Source organism: Juglans regia, chromosome 5 (genome assembly GCF_001411555.2).
Source record: "Juglans regia cultivar Chandler chromosome 5, Walnut 2.0, whole genome shotgun sequence".
Taxonomy (NCBI): domain Eukaryota; kingdom Viridiplantae; phylum Streptophyta; class Magnoliopsida; order Fagales; family Juglandaceae; genus Juglans; species Juglans regia.
In genome coordinates this window covers 5,049,457-5,072,180 of record NC_049905.1, presented here as the reverse complement: position 1 = coordinate 5,072,180, position 22,724 = coordinate 5,049,457, and the positions used below count along the sequence as shown (strand labels likewise).

General features: G+C 34.2%; 2 protein-coding genes and 2 long non-coding RNA genes across 6 annotated transcripts; 3 read left to right on the top strand and 1 right to left on the bottom strand.

Moving 5' to 3' along the window:
* The first annotated feature begins 2,142 nt into the window (after window positions 1-2,142).
* Window positions 2,143-7,324, top strand: LOC118348521. 2 transcript variants are annotated; one of them, XR_004801591.1, is made up of 7 exons: window positions 2,143-2,298; window positions 3,781-3,867; window positions 4,085-4,135; window positions 4,421-4,774; window positions 4,877-4,938; window positions 6,013-6,100; window positions 7,029-7,324. XR_004801591.1 is itself a non-coding variant. In XM_035690422.1 (4 exons), exons 1-4 carry the CDS (start codon window positions 2,157-2,159, stop codon window positions 4,549-4,551), a joined length of 411 nt encoding a protein of 136 aa, XP_035546315.1. In that variant the 5' UTR covers window positions 2,143-2,156; the 3' UTR covers window positions 4,552-4,791. The 2 variants fall into 2 exon arrangements, 1 of the variants encoding a protein (XP_035546315.1); XM_035690422.1 differs by lacking the exons at window positions 4,877-4,938; window positions 6,013-6,100; window positions 7,029-7,324 and having other exon boundaries at window positions 4,421-4,791.
* A 258-nt stretch (window positions 7,325-7,582) lies between these two features.
* LOC118348516 lies at window positions 7,583-10,048 on the bottom strand. Of its 2 annotated transcripts, none has more exons than XR_004801587.1 (4): window positions 9,859-10,048; window positions 9,720-9,787; window positions 8,586-8,714; window positions 7,583-8,099 (listed from the first exon to the last, which is right to left on the bottom strand). It is a non-coding gene; the product is annotated as an uncharacterized LOC118348516 (long non-coding RNA). The 2 variants fall into 2 exon arrangements; XR_004801588.1 differs by having other exon boundaries at window positions 9,725-9,787.
* Window positions 10,049-10,511: 463 nt separating this feature from the next.
* LOC118348410 (ankyrin repeat-containing protein ITN1-like) lies at window positions 10,512-12,759 on the top strand. The gene is made up of 2 exons (XM_035690013.1): window positions 10,512-10,631; window positions 12,151-12,759. The coding sequence occupies exons 1-2, from the start codon at window positions 10,512-10,514 to the stop codon at window positions 12,757-12,759; spliced, it is 729 nt and encodes a 242-aa protein (XP_035545906.1).
* Window positions 12,760-19,635: 6,876 nt separating this feature from the next.
* LOC118348526 lies at window positions 19,636-22,410 on the top strand. Its single transcript, XR_004801598.1, has 3 exons — window positions 19,636-19,706; window positions 19,862-19,927; window positions 22,275-22,410. It is a non-coding gene; the product is annotated as an uncharacterized LOC118348526 (long non-coding RNA).
* Window positions 22,411-22,724: the final 314 nt, after the last annotated feature.

Genomic DNA, 22,724 nt, shown 5'->3' with positions numbered 1-22,724 from the left:
ACATTAATGGAAGAAAAAAATAGGCTTATAATTGCTAGAAAACTGAGAATTTCTCATGAGACATGATAATCTAAAGCTAATATAAAGCCCTTGTAACTTAGTTGTAGACTTGTAGTACCTCTTGACATTTAAACTTGAGAATTCAAATTCACATTCGAATCACATGCCAAAAACCTGTAGCCTGATTGACATAATCCATAGCCTCCAAAATGGAGGTCTTGGATTCGAAATTCCCCTCCCCAAATGTATCAAAAAATAAAAAAATCAAATCACCATGATAAAAAGTACAAATGATTTATTTTAGGAGGGTTATTTTAGACATGATATGATTTAATTTGTAATAAAATTTTAGATTTAAATATTAAAAATTAAATTGTCATGTCAAGTACGTGAATAATGTATACTCCACACTAGCTTAAAAATAGAAAGAATCAACCACAATAAATAAATTAGATAAAGATAAAGAATTTGGAGACTAGGTTTAACATCCTTTTCCTTTAACTCATGGACGGATCTCGATCGCATTTGTTGGAAAGCACATTTGGATATCGACCAATTAACCACAGTACACAAATAAGTTGAACGTAGAATATGATAGTAAAATAAAATAATAGAGAAATTACACTTTGATCATCTCCTCAAACTACCAGTACTTATTTTACAAGGTGACCATCAAATTACTAATCCAACTTTATCTCGCAAACTTCTCCTTTTTGCAATTTGCCTTCTCCCACTAAGACCCAATCTTTTAAATCATACCAGTACATTACTTATTTTTTAATTATCAATTATCTCGAAGTCAACAATATTATATAGGATTTAAACAAAGGGTTAAATTACTTATATAATTTGGAGGTGAAGTGATAAATTGGTAGGTGATTAGCTTTATAAGTAATGTTAGATACAGTAATGAGTTGCAAGTATTGCGTACTCTTTTTGAAAAAAAAGTTGGGTCTACCATTAAAAAATTTAATTTTTTCATGTGGATTCCATATTAACTCACTTTTTTAAAATGAGTGTATGGCATTTGTGCACTCTATAACTGCAAATATCATTTTTCTTACTTTATTGCCATTTTACAAAATAAGTGACAATTTCACGAATAATCTGTGATTTTTCTTCAAAATAATAATACGTTAAAAATCGATAGGGATTTGATTAAAGATCTTATTGGGTTTGAATATTTGTGAGTGGTAAGTTGTATGAGAATGACTGGAACAAAGCCCACATCGAACACTCAGTTCGTTGGGTTGCATCTTCATATATAGAACATAAATAAACTTATGAGCTTTGCCTGTGGCTAATTAATTGGGCTATTTTATACTGACAAACATTCGACTAAAGCCTAATCCATTAAAAGAAGTGACACTGTCAAATTTACTAGTTATAACATAAGTTGCATTAATATCATTACGTAGTAGTAGTTTGTTTGAAAGTACGTACGTGCCGAAGACATTGTTTCGTTTAATTTATCTCATAATTGATAATTCCATGTATAATATGACAAATATTGGAGATAAAAAAAAAAAAAAAGAAGCTTATATATATGCGTGGCAGGGCCAGATCAGAGGGATGACATTGATTATGCGGCCTTACTCAAGGCTGTGTCGATGGGTGATTGGAACCGTACAAGAGAATTCCTTGAGCTCCACCCCCATGCATTGACAGCAAGAATGACTACATTTCTGGGTGGGACGGTTCTTCACGCTGCTATTGATGCTGAACAGGAAAATATAGTGGAGGAGTTGGTGAATATGATTTCAGAACAAGACTTGGAAACAATGAAAGACGATTTCGGGAATACAGCTTTACATCAAGCAGCTATTAGTTGTAATTAACGGGTGGCAGAGTGCCTGATTAGAAAGAACAAGAGGTTGGCTAGCAATTCTAATGCTTGCAACGAACTTCCAGTTACTCAGGCTATGGGCTATGGGCATAAAGAAATGGCTCGCTATCTCCATTCTCAAACTCCGTTACAAGATCTGGAGGCAGATCATGGCTGTCGTGGTGCTTCACTTCTTAACTACTCTATCGAAACCAGAGATTCAGGTAACAATTACTGTTTTGTTTTCTCTTCCAACCATTTGTTGGCCGCAATTTCTGGTGTTTATTGGATATTAATTAATTGGATACGTACGGTACAACAACACGTGATCATGCAAGATATGGCTTTGAAATTAATGGAGCGTTGTCCTCGTTTGGCTTTTGCCTTGGACCGACGAGGTGTCACCCCTTTTGAGGTACTGGCTGTTTCGACTGATGGGGTGGGGTTTTGGAAACAATGGATCTACAATCACTGTTAGTATAACCAGTACTCTATTTTATCTCTTAACTTTTCCATTAATTGGGGTCTTTAATTTACGTAAAGAAGAAATTTCTAAATAAATCATTCTTACTTTTATATATACATCTTTTATAATTATATTTCCTATCTCTCGTACGTACGTAATTAGTTGAGTAAATAATTATATTTATACATTAATTCACAGCTCAGTCAACTAATATGATAGTACTGCAACATCATCAACAATACTAGCTAGCGTACATATTTGAATTTCAAATTTTGTCATAACCATTGTAATAATATTATAAAAGAGTAATGCTACATGCAGTCGTGAAATGTGCAAACGCCGTGCAGTCGTTTTGAAAAAGAGCGGGATCTACTATTAAAAAATTAATTTCTTTTCATGTAGGTATCATATTTATTCACTTTTTTCAAAGCGACTGCACGGCGCTTGCACACTCACGACTACAAATATAATTTCTCATTATAAAATAATTGTAAATAGGTAATTTATATCTAATCATGATTTGCATTAATTGTTTTCGTGGTTTAAAACAAAAACACAAAAATTAAGACAAGCTTTCACAAAAACTTGTCCCTGCAAACATATCTCAAAACACTTCACTATCTAAGCATACTTTTTCACACTATGATATAAAGAACATATCTCAAAACACTTATCGATCCAAACATGCATTGCTTTTTATGAGCCCTTTCGCTTTCACCGAAACCTAGCTTTAAAAGTTTTCATCTTGATTATATCGTAATTAAGAAGCCTTATAGGTAATAACAAGATTTCATCTTAATATATAGTTTCAAAGGATGGCAACTAATTCATGGTGATAACATAATATATATTGAACCCTCTTCCAACTAAGCCTGTTAGCTGTAAACAAATCTAGTCGACAAGTCGCTAGAAATCACTTTAATCAAACTCAAGTTCGACTTGATTCGTTTATTAAATGAATTGATTATTAAATGATACAATCAGTATAAATCTCAATTGTACTTGTATTAACTCAAATAACTTTCATATTTATTATTTTATGTTATTATTTTTTCCTTTATAATAAAAATACTTTTAAAGTATTTAACAATATTATAAGAGGAAATCAGAGTCTTAATACTTCGAAGATATCTACAAAAACTCAAAGTTTATTTGTTAAAATTTGTACACTAATTACAGTTATAATATAAATAAAAATTCTAGATATAAGTCACACACTCTTGCATACCACTTAAAAATATGTTATTTTATTTTTTTACCCTCGTATTTCTTAACATGTGAAATATGAAATATGAGGGTAAAAAAATGAAATCACATATTTTTAAGTGGTATGAAGGAGTGTGAGACTTCTGTGTAGCACGTTTCTAATATAAAATAATATATATCCAGCTAAGAGAAAATGCAAACTTTGTGTATCATATACTTATTTATTAATTCTCTTGTTTCAACTCAACCGAATAATAGCTTCTTCTTCTTTTTTTGGGGGAAGTTATACACATTAATTCAAGTGCTGGTGCTACCGATCATGTCCGTTTGAACATTAATCAAGATGGTCGAGAAAAAACTATCGGATCAGGTACGTACGTACGTTAATGCCGGCTAAACTTAATTTCTTTGCCTCGAATTTTTTTTACTCCTGACATTGTCAATCAAAATTTGGGTGGCTTCATTTTTCTGCCGGAATAATGACCTTTTCAATGAAGAAACAAATTAGATTAGTTTTTTATTCTCCATTTAGTAATAAATATTTTGATCTAATTGATGAGAAAGTTTTGGTTTTACTTAATTTGCAGTGGGAGCTGATCTATGGCGCCAACTAGTTTCAAGTCTCTTCAACCTCTTGGGTATAATATTAATTGCATCCATATACTTTTTTGAATAATGTTTTTAAAAACTGTTATTCTTGACCATCATTTATTGTTTCATCCAACTTATAAATTAACCCGCATGAATTAATGTTTCGTAATTTTCAAATGAGTCCTTCTATATAGAATCCACTGTAGTGGGTGCACATAATGCACTCACTACGTGGATGCTTTCTCTTTTTTTTTTTTTTTTTTTTTTTTTGAAATTTAAAATCAAAACGTGCCAATTTGAAAATCTGAATGTATTTTCATTCCCCCGCGAAGCACCCTGCTCCTTCGCAACCCACGTCTGCTTCCACAACCCAGCACCTCCCGGCGACGCCGTCTCTCGTCAGTGCCACCGAGCGGCGCTCCTCCGTCTGCCCAGCGCCTCCACTGTCCCTCGAGCTCGTTGAACGGAGCAAACAAGATTTGAATCATGCGAACCCTCCTTCCTCGCCACGAACCCACGTCCATCAGCTTCCTCTTGCCAGTGCCAGCTCACGACTGCGTCTCTCTGTTCAGGGCCAAATCGCGACGCTCGTACGTCTGCCCAGTGCCACCACTCCCCGCGAGTTGATTGAACGGACCAAACCAGCGACGGGACTGAGTGCTCTGTTTCGCCAAATGGTTTGCTAGGTAAATATTGTAGTACCATTTTCCCATCCGTACATGCTATGTTCTTCATGTGTACATCGAGATGTGATTTTTGTGTTTTCTGAGATGGGTATGCTTTTCCAGAAAATTAGGGTTCGTAACTGCTCTTGTGCGTGCGCATTGCTATTATTGAGGCACATTTTGTGGTAAGTTAATGGACATCATTTTTTTTTTTATGTTTTTATTTTCAGAAACATTTCCTATCTCTCAATGTTTGTTTTCCTTGTATGATGCAAGCAAGCATTGTTTACTAATGGCAGTGTACAAGCTAACATAACTGGAAAAAATATGTCCCATGTTCGGGATCAGTATACCAAAGTAAATGGTTCTCCAACAAGTTTAATGGATTGTATTAATTCGTATCCCAAAGTAAATGGTTCTCCAACAAGTTTAATGCAATTCTCCACCATCTAACCACTTCAGCGTAGGCACAATCTTGACCAAAAATGACTTTAATTTTTCATCAGCGACTGCATTCCCCACAATATCTAACTGTGTCAAGCTCAAGCCTCTAAATATTACAAAAGCTTCCCAATAATTTGCCAGGTTGACATCACCAGTCACCATTTCATCACGAACCCAATCAATTTCTTCTGTATGACACAAAGGCGATGAACACAGATACCATGTTCATCAATCGAGTGTGAACCTAACTGGTTGCATGAAATATCCAACACTTTATCCAACTCAAAAGAACCTCAAATTTTTTATTTATTTAATTTTTTTACTACTCACAGCCCGCTTGATTTTCTCTCTTCCTCTCCCTCTGTTTCCATTTCAAACTTCCCTGGTTTTTTCTCTTCCCCTTCCCTCGCCAAGGTAATAGTTTAGAATGAAAGTTGAAGATCCTCAATTCACTTGTCACCTGCAAATGAGTCTTTTTTTTTTTTTGGCAGAAGAAAAAGAGAAATTCCTTAGGAGGTGGCCAATGAATTGAGATGAAGTGGTGGCAAATATACGATACTTAATGAACTAGTATTGGCAGACTACTTTTAACAAGATGTTCACATTATATGGTGCGATAAGTTTACATATTTTTTAGACAAGTAATTTTATTGAATGCTCCTATTGATTTTTCTCGTCAGGTTTGTTTTCTAGTTTTCATACAGAGTAAAATCTAAGTAGAGTTTTGTGCTGATCATTCGGTGCCTTATCCTTTATACTTGGGATTTCCAGTATGGTCCACATTCATTAATTCCAAGATGAACTTCACGTTACAGGTATTTGGCTCTTCTTGCAAAGTATCCTGTGTCAACAAAAGCTCTAACATCTGCACTTTTAACTTTAATTGGAGATTTAATCTGTCAGGTACACTTTCAACCAAACAAAACTATAGATATCTGGTATTTCTTTGTGAGGTGTTTTAAAGATTAATGACTTTCTGTACTCATATCTTCCTAATTATCCAACTAGAAGTTAGGATAGAAAACTTTCAGTTTAGCTTTCGTAACTGCCTAAAATGAGTCTAGGATGCCACGTCCTGGATGAAAGTAACAGTAAGAGGGATTTCTATGTTATGGTTGTTGGGGGATTTGCAGGGAAGGAAATGAAAGTTTTTTTTCCTGTTTCATCAAGCCAGTGATTTTGCTCTTTTTCGATAAATCTGAAGTGGCTTTCTGGGTTTTCATTTGTTATGTAAAGTGTTGATGTTGTCTATATATATCTAGTGTTTGGTTGATGAGAGTTTTAAAAAATAATAGAGAATTTATTGGCTGAATGATCTAAAAATGTATAAGCTTAATCTATCATGCAATTTTCTTTTCTTGGTTGGGTTGGGAATTTTCATCTGTAGAAAATGGAATTCCTTCATCTTTCAATATGGCTTGGGAGGGTAAGAATGTTGTGACAACTGGGTGAAAGATTATTTCTGGTGCTGTTATTAATGTTTATTATCCACTTGGTTTGGCTCTGGTGTCAACAGATTTTTTCAACTGTGGTTGTTAGCCTAAAGAAATGAGGTAGCAAGTACTGTTTTGGATGAGTTATCTACTAGTCACAATTATTTAGAAACACAGATTATGAGTTGAAGAGCCTCTGTTTTCACTTTTTGGTCACAACACTCTATGCCTAGTTTCCTATTTCTTTTTAGTATCTTCGAATGAATTGTTTTCAACCATGAAAAAACCAATATGCCGCAAAGAAATGGAAAGTGAAAAATGACCGATTCTATGCTAATAATTGATAATGATACTAGGGGATTTCTAAATATCTGATGTTGAAGCTACGTTGTTTGCAGGAATGTTATTTACGAAAGTTATTGGGTTGGAAGTGCAAAGAAATTGCTCTTTGGTTCCCCGAAGGCCCTGCTAACTGGGGGAGTAGCCTACACCCTTGGATCTATGAGTAAATGCTTGATTAAGTTGCTTGATGCCCATCGTCCTATTTTCATTTGTTGTTAGACTATTTTGAGAAGCTAGTTATGAAGTTTTGACCTGGCTGGGTCATACCTATTTCCTTAGAACATTAGACTTGCTGCTTATCATTTAATGTAACGATATTTATTATATAAAGTTGGATGTGGGTTTGCACGGATGGATGGATGGATTGATTTAACCCATTGGATGATAACAAGACTTGGGAGAAATGTGGACATGCTGTACGGATGGCACCAATGTGTCATCTGGAGCTTTCCAACAAGCCACTTAAATTCTCATTCATTTACCATTGCAGATGACGATTTACAAGACAATCTCACTGAGAATAGTACATATTTCTCAAAAAGAGAACAGAGGACTCGAATTTCATACACTGGCTGAGAACATCCTAACCATAATTTAGGTGCCCAAAAACAATACATGTAAAATGAGGTTTCTTTGCATTTTGGTGCCCAAGAAGGCACTAAGAGACCGCCATTTATTCAAAACAAATCCCACATTGGTGCCCAAACGTTCTGAAATTGCAAAAATGTTTTAGGGAAGTCAACTGTGGAGAAATATACATTCAGCATTTAAACTTCCTGCTTGAAATAATTTTTTGTACTTCTCAGCCTTACAAACTCTGGAAACCTACCCTTTGCGAAATCAAATGGTAACATGCTGTGGTGAAATCAAGCAATATTTGAAACGAGAAGCAATATACCATATACAATATACCATATACATAAAAACGAGTGTCTCCAACGATGCGATAAATCTTGCCGTCACAAGAACAAGTGTCTCGAATGTTGCCGTTAAATGCCATTATGTTAAATCTGAGAACTGTAACACTATTGGGAAAGAAGGCTGTATGATGGCAATTGTTCCAACCTTGTTATCTCTTCAAGCAATAACTCTTGTTCTAGCTGATGACGCGTCGATTTCATCACCGCCTGTAAGCGGAAAAAATAACAACAATAATCTCAATTTGGTAAATCTTCTGTTCCACCATTAAGCAAATCAAAGAAATGTCTCACAAGCAAGATGACCGTAAACTACAAATTCAATCAACAAATTGTCACATACATAACTCTGTAAATGAACATCATGAACACAATAACTGCAGATGAAATTTTCAAAGTACTGGTGGGATTGTGGCCCCAACCGCCCAAATGATTGATCATTGGACAGTCTGAATGCACTTGTTATTAATGTATTTAGGTCAATGCACCTCTACAACTACTAATATGGGCTGCTGCATGGCAAGGAGATGGTCAACTAAGTACCTAATTTTGTTACTATTTCCACATTTTCCTGAGTCCAGCTCAGTTTGAGTTTTCATAGCAAAATTGATCACAACTATACAATAAACATTGGACCACAATGACATTTGTCACCATTTGGGAACCTAAGAGGTTTTGAATAAAAAACAAACTTACTGTTAGCCCAAGGATTGGCAGCAAGAAGCACTTCTATCTGCAACAGACGTGCACTGTGAGTACTCGCTCATTGTCCCTAATCCTGGATTCGTCGCCTCTTGCTCTCTTCTTGGAATTTGCATGCTTTCTCTGTTAACAATGTTTGTATTCATATGGATTAACTAGTTAATGGTGTTACTTATTACGGGAAAACAACAGAAGAAATGACAAATTGGATTAGTCAAAGGGTGCACATTTCAAAAATTGCAACCATTCCCAAGTTAACAGATTGTAATTATTCTCAGCAAAGTCATCAGGACGTAGAAAGAGTGCAAATTTCATGAAAAGTGCAGCCAACTCATGTCATCTGCATGCAGAGAAAGCCCCACTCTGACCATTTTTTTCCTTTTTTGTTATCATATTTGTCCAGAAAAAGGGAGAATAAAAAAAGAAACACTAGCCCCATGTTAACAGAATGATTAGTTGCAAAGCATGTTTTGAACAAAACTAGTTTTAGCAAGAACTAAAAAGACCCAGCTACTTTGAATTTCAAGAACAAAAATACATAAACATACAACCGAGCGATACATTTTAAACAAAATCCAAAGGAGAAAAAACAAGCGCACACACCAACACAATAGACAAACCTTCCACCCACCAGACACCAGAGGGAAGAAAAAAAAAAAGAACCCAAAATCAATTCCTTTTGAATAAGATAAATTTGAACCATATTTCGCAAGTGGTGTTCCCCTTCTCATTGCACCACCTTTGTATGCAATCTCTGTGTGCAAACTGAAAATGAAAAACAAAATTTTTTTTTTTGAAAATTAAGCAGAAACAGAACATAATCACATCAACAAAACAAGCAGTAATATATAATTGTATGACTAAACCCAGTAATCTAAAACTAGCCAGGATAGAATGCAACCTTTAATCTCTAGCTAATACTAGATATGCATCATCCAGAAACAACCTCATTAATTTCTAGCAAAATACCATTAACTTACAGCTCATTTAACTAAACCCTAGAGGAAAAAAGAGATGCTGTAAACACAGAGAAAAAAAAATAAATGTATGACTAAACCCTAGAATCACAGAGAAAAAATGAGTAATAAATGGAAGAACTTGAAGAAGATTATTTACAAGAAACTATACATTACCCCTCCTGCATATCCGAGGGCTTCGCGTCGGTGAATTGAGGGCTTCAATCTGAGTGTGTCGAACTTGCAGAGAAGAAGAAGAAACCTTAAAGAAGAAGAAAAAATCATAGAGAAGAAGAAGAAGAAGAAATCACCTACGAACTTGAAATTGCACTGCAGAGGAGCTCGAGGCTTCGGGGGAGGAACTCGAAATCTCAGGACAGAGGAACTCGAAATCACAGTGCAGGGCTTCTCGAGAAATCACGTTGCAAAGGAGTTCCGGGGGGTGGGGGAGAAGAAGGAAAGAAACGGGAAAATAGAAGAGGAAGAAAGAAACCGGGAGGGAGGAAGAAAGAAACGCGGGGGTTGGAGGGAGAGGAACGAAATGGATGAAATGAAAATTCAAAATGAAAATGGCTGCTTCGTAGGGGAAGATTTATGCCATTTTGCAAAACAAGCTTCTACCAAGATTTATTCTTTTCAAATTAATTATATAGGAATCAAGCGCTTATATGAAATGAAGTTGGTACGAGCTCAATTTCAACAACTTCTGTCTCGTATGTGTGAAGCGATACCAACTAATACAAGTCCAGAAAATCGATATGAGACTATTTCGCCAGTAATCGTCCTTGGTATCAGTAGAGGGAACTTTGAATTTATTTATCATATAGTCAAAGCAAATTTAGATCTTTTGCTGATCGGCGATGTCACTAATGGAAGAAGCATATTCCATTGTGCCGTCCTACATCGTCAACATAGGATCTTTAGCCTTATATACAGCTTAAAAAAGAAGAATGTTATGCTAAATATGGAAGATAGCTCCAGCAATACTATATTGCATATGGCAGGGATGTTAACAGAACATACTCCTATCGATCACATAAGAGGTGCAGCTTTGCAAATGCAAAGAGAAGTTCAATGGTTTAAGGTCAGTTCCATCCATCTCTCCCCCTCTATTATTTCGTTGTGGGCTATACACTCTTTAAACTGATCTAGATATAAATTTTCAAAGAGAGAAAGGAGAACAACAATAGAACCAGGTAAAATAATAGGTTTCAAAAACTTCCAATTTTAGGCAAGAAGTCACCTTGAGCCAAGGCTTGAAAAATCGGACTCGGACTCAGAATCGGATAAGGACCGATTTAATGAATCGGATGATTCAACAAATTGAATTGGATGATTGATGACAATTTTGAATCGGTTATTTTAATGTTGATAAAAATATATAATGAAATTCAAGCATTTTATACTGAGTCTGTTTTTATCCCAAATGGTCATTCTGGTCGCAAATAATTTGTTACAAATGTCCTTTTTTTTGTAGTGTATATCATGTATAAAAGAGTATAAAATATAAATTTATTGACTAGTTTTAATAAAAAAAAAATATTATATGAATATAAATAGGTTCAATAAATATGTAATTTATGTATTTAATTTCAATTGTCAACATTTTTTTGCATCATATAGGAAGAAGATAAATTAAGATCATTAAGTTATAACTTATAAGCACATGACAAATGTAGTATTTTATGCACAACCAAAAAGTTAATATAATATACTCACTCATCATCTCCTAATTTTTTTGTTCAAGTACTAAAAAAATAAAGAATTATATGTTTTATTTTTCAACTTTTATGTGATTCTTGTTGAATATAATGACGAAAAAGTTAATATATGTTCAATTCTGTCATATTTTTGTACAAGAAATTAAAAAAAAAAAAAAAACTCAATTGTTAGACAAGTTATAAATACTACAATTTTGAATTAGTTGGAATCGATGGTAGGTAGAGAAATTACCATGACAGCATTAATTTGCTGCCATCTTTAAAAACGTTTTCTTTTCTTTTTCCGATTCTCTGTCTGAAATGTAGAAATGTGGGGTGGAAAAATCTGTATCCTTTAACCTCAAAACAGTGATTTTAAGAACTCTACTATGGAATGATACATCTTAATTAGAAACTTCAAGGACTCTGGAAGTATTATATTTATATATATATATATAGAATAAGTTTAATCATTACTGATAATCAGATTCTTTATTAGTATAAGAAAGCTAAAATTCTCACTCTCAGATTCTCGTTATGGAAATATGCAGATAAAATTATTAAATTTGAAAAATTACAAATTTGAATTGAAAAATAATATACATATGATTTTTTACAATATTTTGCATAATCCTATTTTAAATGACGAGTATTTTTATAAAATAACTTATAGAAATAATAAATTTTATAAAAATATAAACTCAATTTAAAATATGATTGTACAAAAATAAAAAATCACGATTCAAAAATCCAAAAGATTCAAATGATTGTGCACAAAAAAGCCAGGGAGAAGAGTTACAGAGAAATCTCAATGATAGTCTTAGTTTGTTGAATATTGATGGAGAATTCTTTTGCAATATTCTAGTTGTGATTTTTTCTTAATATTTTATTTAATAAATGCAGGAGGTAGAACACATTTGCCCTCTCTCTTGTAAGGAACGTTTAAACAGAGATGGGTTGACTCCCAAACAATTGTTTACTGCGACTCACCAAAAATTGAAAGAAAGGGGAGAGAAATGGATGAAAGGCACAGCAACTTCTTCAACAGTGGTAGGCGCTCTAGTTATTACCATTACGTTTGCAGCGGCATTTACTATTCCCGATGGTAACAACCAAGATACAGGCTTGCCAATCCTTCTGGATAACAAATTGTTTAAGATCTTTATGGTAACTAATACCATGTCACTCTTTTCTTCCTCAACTTCAGTATTGACATTTTTGGGAATTCTCACTGCACGTTATGCGGAAGAAGACTTTCTTACATCCTTACTTAAAAGGATGATAATAGGCCTCTTCACCCTCTTCTTCTCTATTACAACAATGATGATAGCCTTTTCTAGTGCTCTTTTACTTATATTACGTGGACAAATATGGTTTGTTGCTCCTATCATTGGTTTGGCAGGTGTTCCCATAATCCTATTTGCATTGATGCAGTCTCGCCTTCTTTTTGACATGGTTGTTTCAACCTATGGACCAGGCATCTTCGATAGGAAAATGAAGGCATGGCTTTAACTTTTTTCCTCTTTTTTTATAATGTTTCTTTAATGTGGCATACTAACCAGAAATTGTGAGTTCTTTTTTAATGGGACAAATGAGTAATGAATTGTCAACCAACTTATGTTGTGTATGTTGTTATTTTTCCTATTTTAGACTAAAGTTCACTCAATATAATTTTACGTTCTTCAATTCTTTTATAATTTAGTTAGTTATTTTGACCATGGAAAAAGATTCAAGGCTAGTTTCCACTCAAACTCAAAAATTTAGAGTGGCCGAAAAGAGACAAATACAAGAAGTGTCCCAATTTTTGTTGGAAAGCACATTTGGATATGACCAATTAAGCACAGTACCCAAATAAGTTTTTTTTTTTTTTTGAATCATGAAACGTCTACTTTTATTCATGAAAATCAAGCAATACATGACATCTCATAATCAACTATGTTGACTATATCCACAAGTCCATCCTCTACCCAACAATGAAACCCCTCCATAGATAAAGCCAGTTTAGCCAACTGGTGTGCTACCCAATTTCCTTTTCTCCTAATAAAACTTATACTCCAGTTAGACATGGTTTTAAAGACAGATTTTACATCCTTAATAATATGACCATACCAGGTCTAATTTTCTACTGGGTTTTATTACTGCATTTACAACAACTTGTGCATCACCTTCAAACAAGACTCTGTTAAATCCCAACTCAGAACACAGCTTAGCTGCTGTCCTCAAAACAGTACTTTCTACAACTACAGCTTGAGTGATCATTTGAAGTCGATCACAGCATGAAGCCATAAGTTTACCCTCACTGTCCCTGATGACAACTCCCACACCCACTCTCTGATTTGCTTCATCAATTGCTGCATCAAAATTAGCTTTAAGGGTTCCCTCTGTTGGCATTTTCCACTGTTGCTGCTCTTGCCTTCTTTCCCCACCACACTGGTTTACACTCTTACTGCCTTGTGCCGCCTTGTATTCCTTTAGAGTTGATAAAGCAATTTTAATAACCTGTGAAGGACTAACAAAATTGTCATCGAAAACTACTTTATTCCTTCTGTGTCATATACCTTTGAGTATAGATGCAGTTTCCTCTAGTTTTTCCTTATCAAGATTGTGGCATAACTTATCCCACTACACCATGAAATCCTCTCTAGTCACCACCCATTTCTGCAATGCACTCGCTGCCTCCGCCCATACATCATTTGCCGCTAGGCATTTCCACAACACATGCATTATGGTTTCCTCTTCTCTTAAGCAAATAAGGCAGTTTACAACATCACTAATCCCCCTTTTGAAAAGTAAAGATTTCATTGCAAGAGATTCATTACCTGCTCTCCATATAAAATGTTTGGTTGCACCTGGGACATTTAAGTTCCAGATCTTCTTCCATCTTTCATCTGATTTCCTTGTTGTAGAGCTTTCCCCTAACAACTTCCTTTTTCTGTCTTGAGCAACATGGTATACACTACGAACTGAAAATCTGCCATCTTTACTAAAGTCCCATATTAACTTGTCTTCTAATCCACTGCTACTAATAGGTAACCTACAAATCAATTCAGCCTCATCACAGTTAAAATGTTCTTTTACAGTAGCTTCATTCCAAATCTTCAAATCTTCCATTATTAAGTCACTAACTCTTGCACATGTCCCCAGTGAAGTTATAGGAGATTGAACACAGTAGGCTGATGGCTTTGACAACCATTTTTGTCCTCATATATTGATTTGTTGTCCATTCCTTACACGCCATATCAGTCCCTCTTTCATTACATCTTTAGCCATCCACACACTTCACCAAATTAGTGATGGAGAAGTTCCTAGTTTGGCTGTCAATATATTTTCCTTACTGAAATATTTTCTTTATAAACCCTTGATAGTAAAGATGTAGGATTATGTAAGAACTTCCAACTATGTTTTGCTAGCAAAGCCAAATTAAAACTTTCTATATCTCTAAATGCCAGCCCTACATTACTGTTTGCCTTTCCCATATAATTCCACCTCTGCCAATGAATCTCCATCATATCCTGCTTATTGCCCCACCAAAACTTTGCCAACATAGCTGAAATCTCATTGTAAAGTCTCTTAGGAAGTTTAAATACTTTCATGGTATAAGTAGGCACAGCTTGCAAAATAGTCTTGATAAGAACTTCTTTCCCTGCCTTAGACAAAAAGCTATTTTCCCAACTATCTATCTTCCTCCATATTCTTTCTTTAACTCCTCTAAATGTATTATACTTAGATTTACCAACTATTGATGGCAAACCCAAATATTTTTCATAATTCCCACACACTATTGCCCCTACTGCATTCTTAATCTGATCCTTAACCCCTACACCAGTATTTGTACTGAAGAAAATAGAAGTCTTGTTTCTATTTAATTTCTTGATACATCTAAAGTACTTTCTTCAAGTTATTCCAGTCAGCTTGTCTAGTCCTACAGAAGATAACACAATCATTTGCAAACAACAAATGATGTATTCTTGGACCACTTCTTGCTACTTTCACTCCTTTTTATCAATCCCTTTTGTTCTGCTCTATTTATCAAAGAACTCAAACCTTCAGCATATAAAATAAATAGATAGGAAGATAGAGGATCTCCCTTTCTCAAACCACAACTAGGCACTATCTTTTCACCTGGATTTCCACTTACAATCACAGAATGTCTTACTGATTTTACACACAACATTCTGCTTAAAGCCTAACTTCCTCATTAAAGCCTTAAGATAGTCTCATTCCACACGATCATACGCTTTATACATATCCAGTTTCAAGGCCATACTACCCTAAGAACCTTTCTGTTTTGAATTCATAGTATGGAGAACCTCAAAAGCTACCATGATGTTATCTGATATTAACCTATCCGGTATAAATGCACTTTACTTACATGCTATTATATCAGGTAGTATTTTCTTCAGTCTATTTGATATGGTCTTTGAAACTATTTTGTAGAGTACGTTACAAAGACTAATTGGTCTAAAGTCCTGCACTACCTTAGGGCTATTTACCTTTGGGATCAGAGTAATATATGTAAAATTCAGAGTTGGTGAAATAATTCCATTATTTAAAAGATCAAGAACTACAGAACACACCTCATTCTTCACAGTACTCCAATGCTGCTGATAAAACCCTGCTCCAAATCCATAAGACCCAGGTGACTTGAGAGGGAAAATTTGATAAAAGTGTTTGTTCTACCTCCTCTGTTGTAAACATACTGCCCAGTTCATCATTTATCTGATCAGTGACTTTAGTCTCTACAACTTCCAACACAGCTTCAATATCCTCAGTTGAGGGAATTGATGAAGAAAATATACCTTCAAAGTAGTCTCTGAAAGCTTTTTCTTTCTTTTCCCTTTCTGTTTGCACTTTATTAGAAACATCTCTAATCTGCTTTATATAGCTTTTCATTTTTCTTTCAGTTGCACAAGCATGAAAGTATTTGGTATTCTTTTCCCCCTGATGATACCAGTGCATTGTTGCTCTTTACCTCCATCTAATATCTTCCTGCTCTAGTAAAATTTCCAACTCTCTTCTTAAAATTTTTATTTCCTCTACATTTGTGGATTCTTCATTCAGCTGTAGCTGTCTTAGTTGCTCAGTTTTAACTTTGAGTAGATGGAGCAGACAACCTTTAAGGGGAATGATAGTAAAATGAAATAATAGAGAAATTACACTTGATCATCTCCTCAAATTACTAGTACTCATTTTACAATGCGACCATCAAATTACTAATCCAACTTTATCTCTCAAACTTCTCCTTTTTGCAATTTGTCTTCTCCCATTAAGATCCAACCTTTTATATCGTACCAGTACATTACTTATTTTTAATTATCAAGTATCTCGAAGTCAACAATATTATATTGGATTTAAACAAGGGGTTAAATTACTTATAAAATTTGGAGGTGAAGTGATAAGTTGGTTGGTGATTAACTTGACGAATAATATTAAATACAGTTATGGGTTGTGCAAGTGTTACATACTCTTTTTAAAAAAGAATGGAGTTTACCATTCAAAAATTTAATTTTTTCATGTGGATTTCATATTAACTCACTATTTTTAAAATGAGTGTATGACGTTTGTGTACTTTATGACTGCAAATATAATTTCTTTTAACTTTATTGCCATTTTGCAAAATAAGTGACAATTTCTGGGATAATATGTGACTTTTCCTCAAAATAATGATGAGTTAAAAAGCAATAAGAATTTGATTAAAGATCTTATTGGGCTTGAATATTTGTGAGTGGTAAGTTGTACGAGAATGGCCGGAACAAAGCCCACATCGAACACTCGGTTCGTTGGGTTGCATCTTCAGAGAACATAAACAATTAGTCGGCCGGCTATTTTAGACTGACAAACAATCGATTAAAGCCTAATCCATGAAAAGAAGTGATACTATCAAATTTGAGGCATAATCAGTAAAAGTCCCGTCATAGCATAATACTTTTGTAAAGATAGACCAGACCACACATTAAAAAAGTGTAAAGAAAATATATATTTTTTTTAGTGAAACTTATTTTTTTACAAAAGACCTATACGATACTTGCTAGTTGCTACATGGGATAGCTTGTTCCTAACATTATTCACCAAATTTACTAGTTATAATATAAGTTGCATTAATATTATTATATATATATATTAATATACATGCATACAAAAGATGATATCGTTATGTACGTAGTAGTTTGTTGGAAAGTACGTAGGTGTCGGAGTTGTTTCGTTTAATTTATTTCATAGTTTATATTTTCATATGTCCCCTTTGGAGGTATTGGCTGAAATTTCGACTTAAGCATTCGAGGGTGTAATAAGGGCCGGGATGGTGTTTTGGAAACAATGGACCTACAAGCACTGTTAGTACCACTGTTTTTTATCTCTTAGCTTTTCCATTAATTATTAGGGTAAAAAATAATTCTTACTTTTATACATCTTTTATAATTATATTTCCTATCTCTCGTACCTAATTAATTAGTTGAGTATATAATTATATTTTTACATTAATTCACAGCTTATTTTACAGTCACAATAAGAAATAGATCGTATCCCAGCGAATTAAATATCGTTGCTAATAAAATCGCCGCAATAACAAAAAATTGCAACGATTATGTTTTCGCCGCTTACTTTTAACAACTTGCAAGAAATACTCGGAGGCTTTATAAACTTAGTTTTTGCAGCGACCTTTATCCATATCGCGACGGAACGTAGCGCCGTAAGTAAGTTAATACATGTTGCGACGATTATATCCTTCGCTATTGAGTCCGGGCTCCAAACCACCCGATTACTTTTTATTTTCCCGCCCGATCTCCGTGGGTACAATCCCGAGCTCCCCTCTTTCTACTTCTCCGTTCGAAAGCTACCTGCAAATCAACCCCTGAGAGCTTCTTCCTTTGGCATACATGGCTAATCCATCCTTTAGATTCCATTATTAATAGACTTAGTGATTGTGGGCAAGCTGTATTACGTGCGTTCACGAGAGAGAATGTTCGAGAGACAGAGAGAGGGGAGGGAAGTGCACTGCCATCACACCACTGTGCAATTTGAAGATTGGGGGAACCCACCATGGAGAAGGTACACCAACGACGTTTCCCACTAAAATGTGATTCTCAAACTCTGTTTCTTGGATTGTCTCTACTTAGCTTCGGATTTCTCTCTTCCATGCTAAATCCCACAGCTTTTCTGAATCTTTTGCATTTCTTTGATTTCCAAAATTGGGTTACATTTCGTTGTTGTAGAATGCTGTTTTCCACCGCTTTTTCTTGATTGTCCTCTCTGGGAATTATGTGTTTGTATCTCTGCCTTTTTCCTGCGTGGTGCTCTAAGCTGTGTACGTTGTGCTCTAAGCTGTGAGATGTTGATATTCCTGTACTTTCCTTCCTTTTTTGTGGTCATGGCAAGGATATACTGTCTGAGCCTGATTAATATAGTAGCTTGGGGTTCTAAATTAGAAGGACAATAGTGAATCTGGCATGTAGAACAGACACCTTATCTTTATGGTTTTATCCTTTAGGGTGAGTCATAAGTAATTATATATCAATGAGAAAATGTACAGAAAAATTAATGAGTTGTCTAAAAAAGACAACAAAGAATAATCATTGGGTTTTACGTTACATTATAAAAATTGATTTAACTTCATATATATCCATCTATATGTAGACATATATATATATATATATATATAATATTGATCTCTCAGATATATGTAATACCTGACAGATGTTAAAATGCTAATAATTATTAGCTCTCTGCCATTTTGAGTTTAAAGATATAGGTAGCAACCTGATGTGCACATATAGTTAGTGTAAAATCTAACTTCATAACCAAGTACATCGAGCCATCTAAAGTACTTTACTGTAACATCTTTACAGGAAAAATGAAACCCATACATACCCTGACGGCTGACATTGCTTGAAAATGCCTTATTTTGTCATTATCATCTATGTAGAGGAAAAATGTTTATATTAACACAAATTAATTGAAAAACAAGTAAAAACATAACACTAAGGCAAACAGATTCTTTTTTTTTTTTTTTTTTTTTGGTGAAAGGAAAGATTTCATTGCATAAAAAATCAGACCATACAAGACTTGTCAAAGGAAATAAGAGGAAGGACTATATCAGGACAGTCTTCCATCCATACAGTTTCAACATCAACAGACAAAGCAAATTTTCCACCATGAATTGCAGCTCGATTTGCAACTCTACCAATGAATGAAAGCAGCCAACCTGAATGACCAAGCTGTCTTTTATTCAAGAAAAAGAAGGGGGTGGGCCGGTGGGGGATGGGAAACACGGTAAAAAATTTTAGTGCTATTATAATCTCTCATTTTTTGTTCATGTTTTTGCTTAACCTTAATATCTGCTTGTTTGGTGAAATGCTTTTTTCCTGCATTGCAGTTTGAGTGTAACAAAATGGATTCATCTTAATTGGGGTGATGAAGGATTGATTACATTATTTTCAAAGATTTGGAGATTGCTTCATCCAGTAATTGTTATTTATATTTTCTTATTATGCACATTTTTTTCTTTGAATTATTGATGGGGCTTTATCCGACGGTAATTCTGATTTTATGGTACTTCCACCTTGTCATGTAAGGTCTATTGAACCATCTATTCAGAAAATGTTCTTTTCTTAAGCAGGGTGGCATTCTTGTATTGGAACCTCAACCTTGGAAGTCGTATGTAAGCAACTGTCAAGTTTCTGAGGTAACAGTTATTTTGCACTAATGTTAATTGCTGATAGCTTACTCTACAGTCTACACAGTATACATGACAACTAATTAGCTATCATTTTTTGAGTAGTTTTATTAGAAAAGGATGATGCACACCCTTCTTTTGCATAAGTCCTATACAATATTTATGACGAGAAAATGTGGTAGGAGGCTGTATATCACAGGATCCTCGCACCTCTCAATGTTCACCCGGCCCGAAAACCATTTCTTCCGACCCGACCTGAACAAGCAAAGCTTCCGTTTGGCCGTTGGCCTATTGACTAATTGGCCAACCCGATTATTCTATCGGAAGAAACGGGTATTCCCTGAAAGTTAATTAGTTATCAAATTAAAAAAAGTAATAATAATAATAAGAAAAAGAAGAAAAGCAATGATAGCCTTACAAATCTATTACACTTTATTTACAACTTATCAATAAAATAATATTTTTTTAAAAATTTTAAACAGATCAAATTAAAATTAAAACTAAAATAAATATTTTTAAGAAAAATTGTAAAAAAATAGTTATTTTATCATTTCTCATATATAAGGGAGCTCGTATTTCATTTTACAATAAATTATAAAATCTTGTTTTTAGGCTAGTTGGGATAAGATGTAATATTAGATGACAAGTTTATAAATAAAATATAATAAATAATTTTTAATTATTTAATATTATTTTATAAGATAACGAGAATATAATAAAAATTAAAATAATGAATAGTATTACTGTGAGGATTAACGAGTATTAAATTATGACACAGGCTTTTTGGACGTGCGGAGGCCACATGCGGGTTGTTTGTCAGAGATTCAGAGACAACACGAGGCAAATGGCCTTCCCAAGGTACAAAAATAATTTTTTTAATAATAATAATAATAATAGATCAAGATGGTAACTTTTTCTTCCTCTACGGAAGCTAATCATAAAGCATGAAAGTACAAAAATCTTGTGAAGGAAAATGATACTTGTAATTGAGTATGTAAATGCCGTGCAGTCATTTTGAAAAAAATAAATAAATATAGGATCCACATAAAAAGAAATTAATTTTTTAATAGTGGATCTCACTCTTTCTTAAAATGACTTCACGGCGTTTGCGCATTCCACGACTGTACGTAGCATTACTCTTTTCTGAATCTCACTCCTGTTACCCTTCTCCAGATAGTGTTTTTTTAAAATAAAAAATCTTCACAACTTCTTAATTCTTAATACTCTATTCTCTACATTATTTTTAATTTTTTTTTCTTTTATTAAATATTTATTATATGAATAATGGATAAAAAAATTGAAATAATTTAAAAAGAATAAACTCAAAAAAAAATTTTAATATTAAAAATTAAAAAAATTTAAAAAAATATGGAATGTGGAGTGTGATAGAGGTCGTGTAGCAAAACTCTTTTTGAAAATCAAGGGTTACGAAAGTTTCGGGTAACGGGTAATTACCCAACACCGAACCGTTTTATACGGAAAAAGTGGAAACGGAATTGTTTACCCGTTTTTCATTTTCGGGTCGGGTCGATAATTCGGTCTAACCGATTACACGGTTAAATTGTTCAGTCCTACCTCTCATGAAGTGTTAGGTCTCTTTAGGATCCTTGAGAAGAGAATTGAAAAAGAAATAAAATATCACTTTTGTATTTCTTATCAACGTGAACAACAAGCAAAGGTTACAAGCTGTATTTAAACAGAAAGACTGACAGAGTTGACATTATACACTAGGAAGGAAGGAGAGTATCGTGGACAATTAATAATAAATGGAAGGTGCTGGGATATAAAAGGACACTTTGAATATTTCCCTTGATTTCAGACATAGATCTTCATACTGGGATTGAGTCCGTGAGCTGTACTCAAATCTGGCCTGACATCCGAAATTGTCTCCATGGATTTGTGCTGATCGTGAGGTTTCCTTTATTACTCTACGTGCTCTGTTTGAGCTGGCTGATGTGCCTTAATACCTTGCACTTTTGCATGTTCCTTGGTTCTAGCCAAGGAAACTTTTGTTTAACTAGTAGGGACATTTTAAGGGATTTGTATCAACTGGCACCCACTTTAAAGAAAAAAGGACTTGCCTTTTTGCGTTTTGAAAACTTATTATTGTTGAACTACTTTGAACACTCTCATGACTTTGCTTCGACTGTTTCTGCTAAAATATATACTGAATGGTAAAAGCCTCGGATTTCCAAGCGCAATAAGAAGATTTTTATTCTTTTATCAAATGGCATGCCATTTTAAAACACTCATGTATTGTGGGACAAAGAGAATAATGGATGAAGTGTTATTTTGCATTTCCAGACAAATAGTATTTAACAATGTATTCCTTGGTGCTTTATTTTCCTTTATGTAGAGTTCTAGAAACTGGGCAGGAGGTCACCAAGTGAATACTCCTTGGAAATTGAGGACTGTTGCATGTTTGTAAATGTTTTAAGCTGGCATCCTCTAAAGCTAACCATATGCTGGCTAGTACTCCTCATTTTGCTAACCATCAGTAACTCATCCAAAGAACCTGATGTGGAAGGTACCTTTGTCCTTTGTTCTGTTTGTAACTTAGTTTTGTACTCTGTCGATTAACATATTTTCCCAGAACTTCTCTAAACACATTTTAGAATTAGAGGGAGCAGACATAGAATCTTATGAAAACATGATAAACTGGTCCAATTTCCAATAGCCTCAAGACATTGTTAGTCACTAAAAATAACTTCTCTAAACACATTCTGTTACTGAGTTTCCCTTTATTTAATTTTTAGTAGAAGATTTTATTAATAAGTGCAATGGTGCAACCCCCCCATACACAAGT

Excerpts from the sequence above, each read along its gene's own strand:
- LOC118348521 (XM_035690422.1), top strand. The coding sequence starts at position 2,157 with ATGCAAGATATGGCTTTGAAATTAATGGAGCGTTGTCCTCGTTTGGCT. Across the intron at positions 2,299-3,780 it reads ACAATGGATCTACAATCACT|TTATACACATTAATTCAAGT; the intron begins GTTAGTATAACC and ends TTTTGGGGGAAG. Across the intron at positions 4,136-4,420 it reads AAGTCTCTTCAACCTCTTGG|CACCCTGCTCCTTCGCAACC; the intron begins GTATAATATTAA and ends TCCCCCGCGAAG.
- LOC118348410 (XM_035690013.1), top strand. The coding sequence starts at position 10,512 with ATGGAAGATAGCTCCAGCAATACTATATTGCATATGGCAGGGATGTTA. Across the intron at positions 10,632-12,150 it reads GAGAAGTTCAATGGTTTAAG|GAGGTAGAACACATTTGCCC; the intron begins GTCAGTTCCATC and ends TAATAAATGCAG.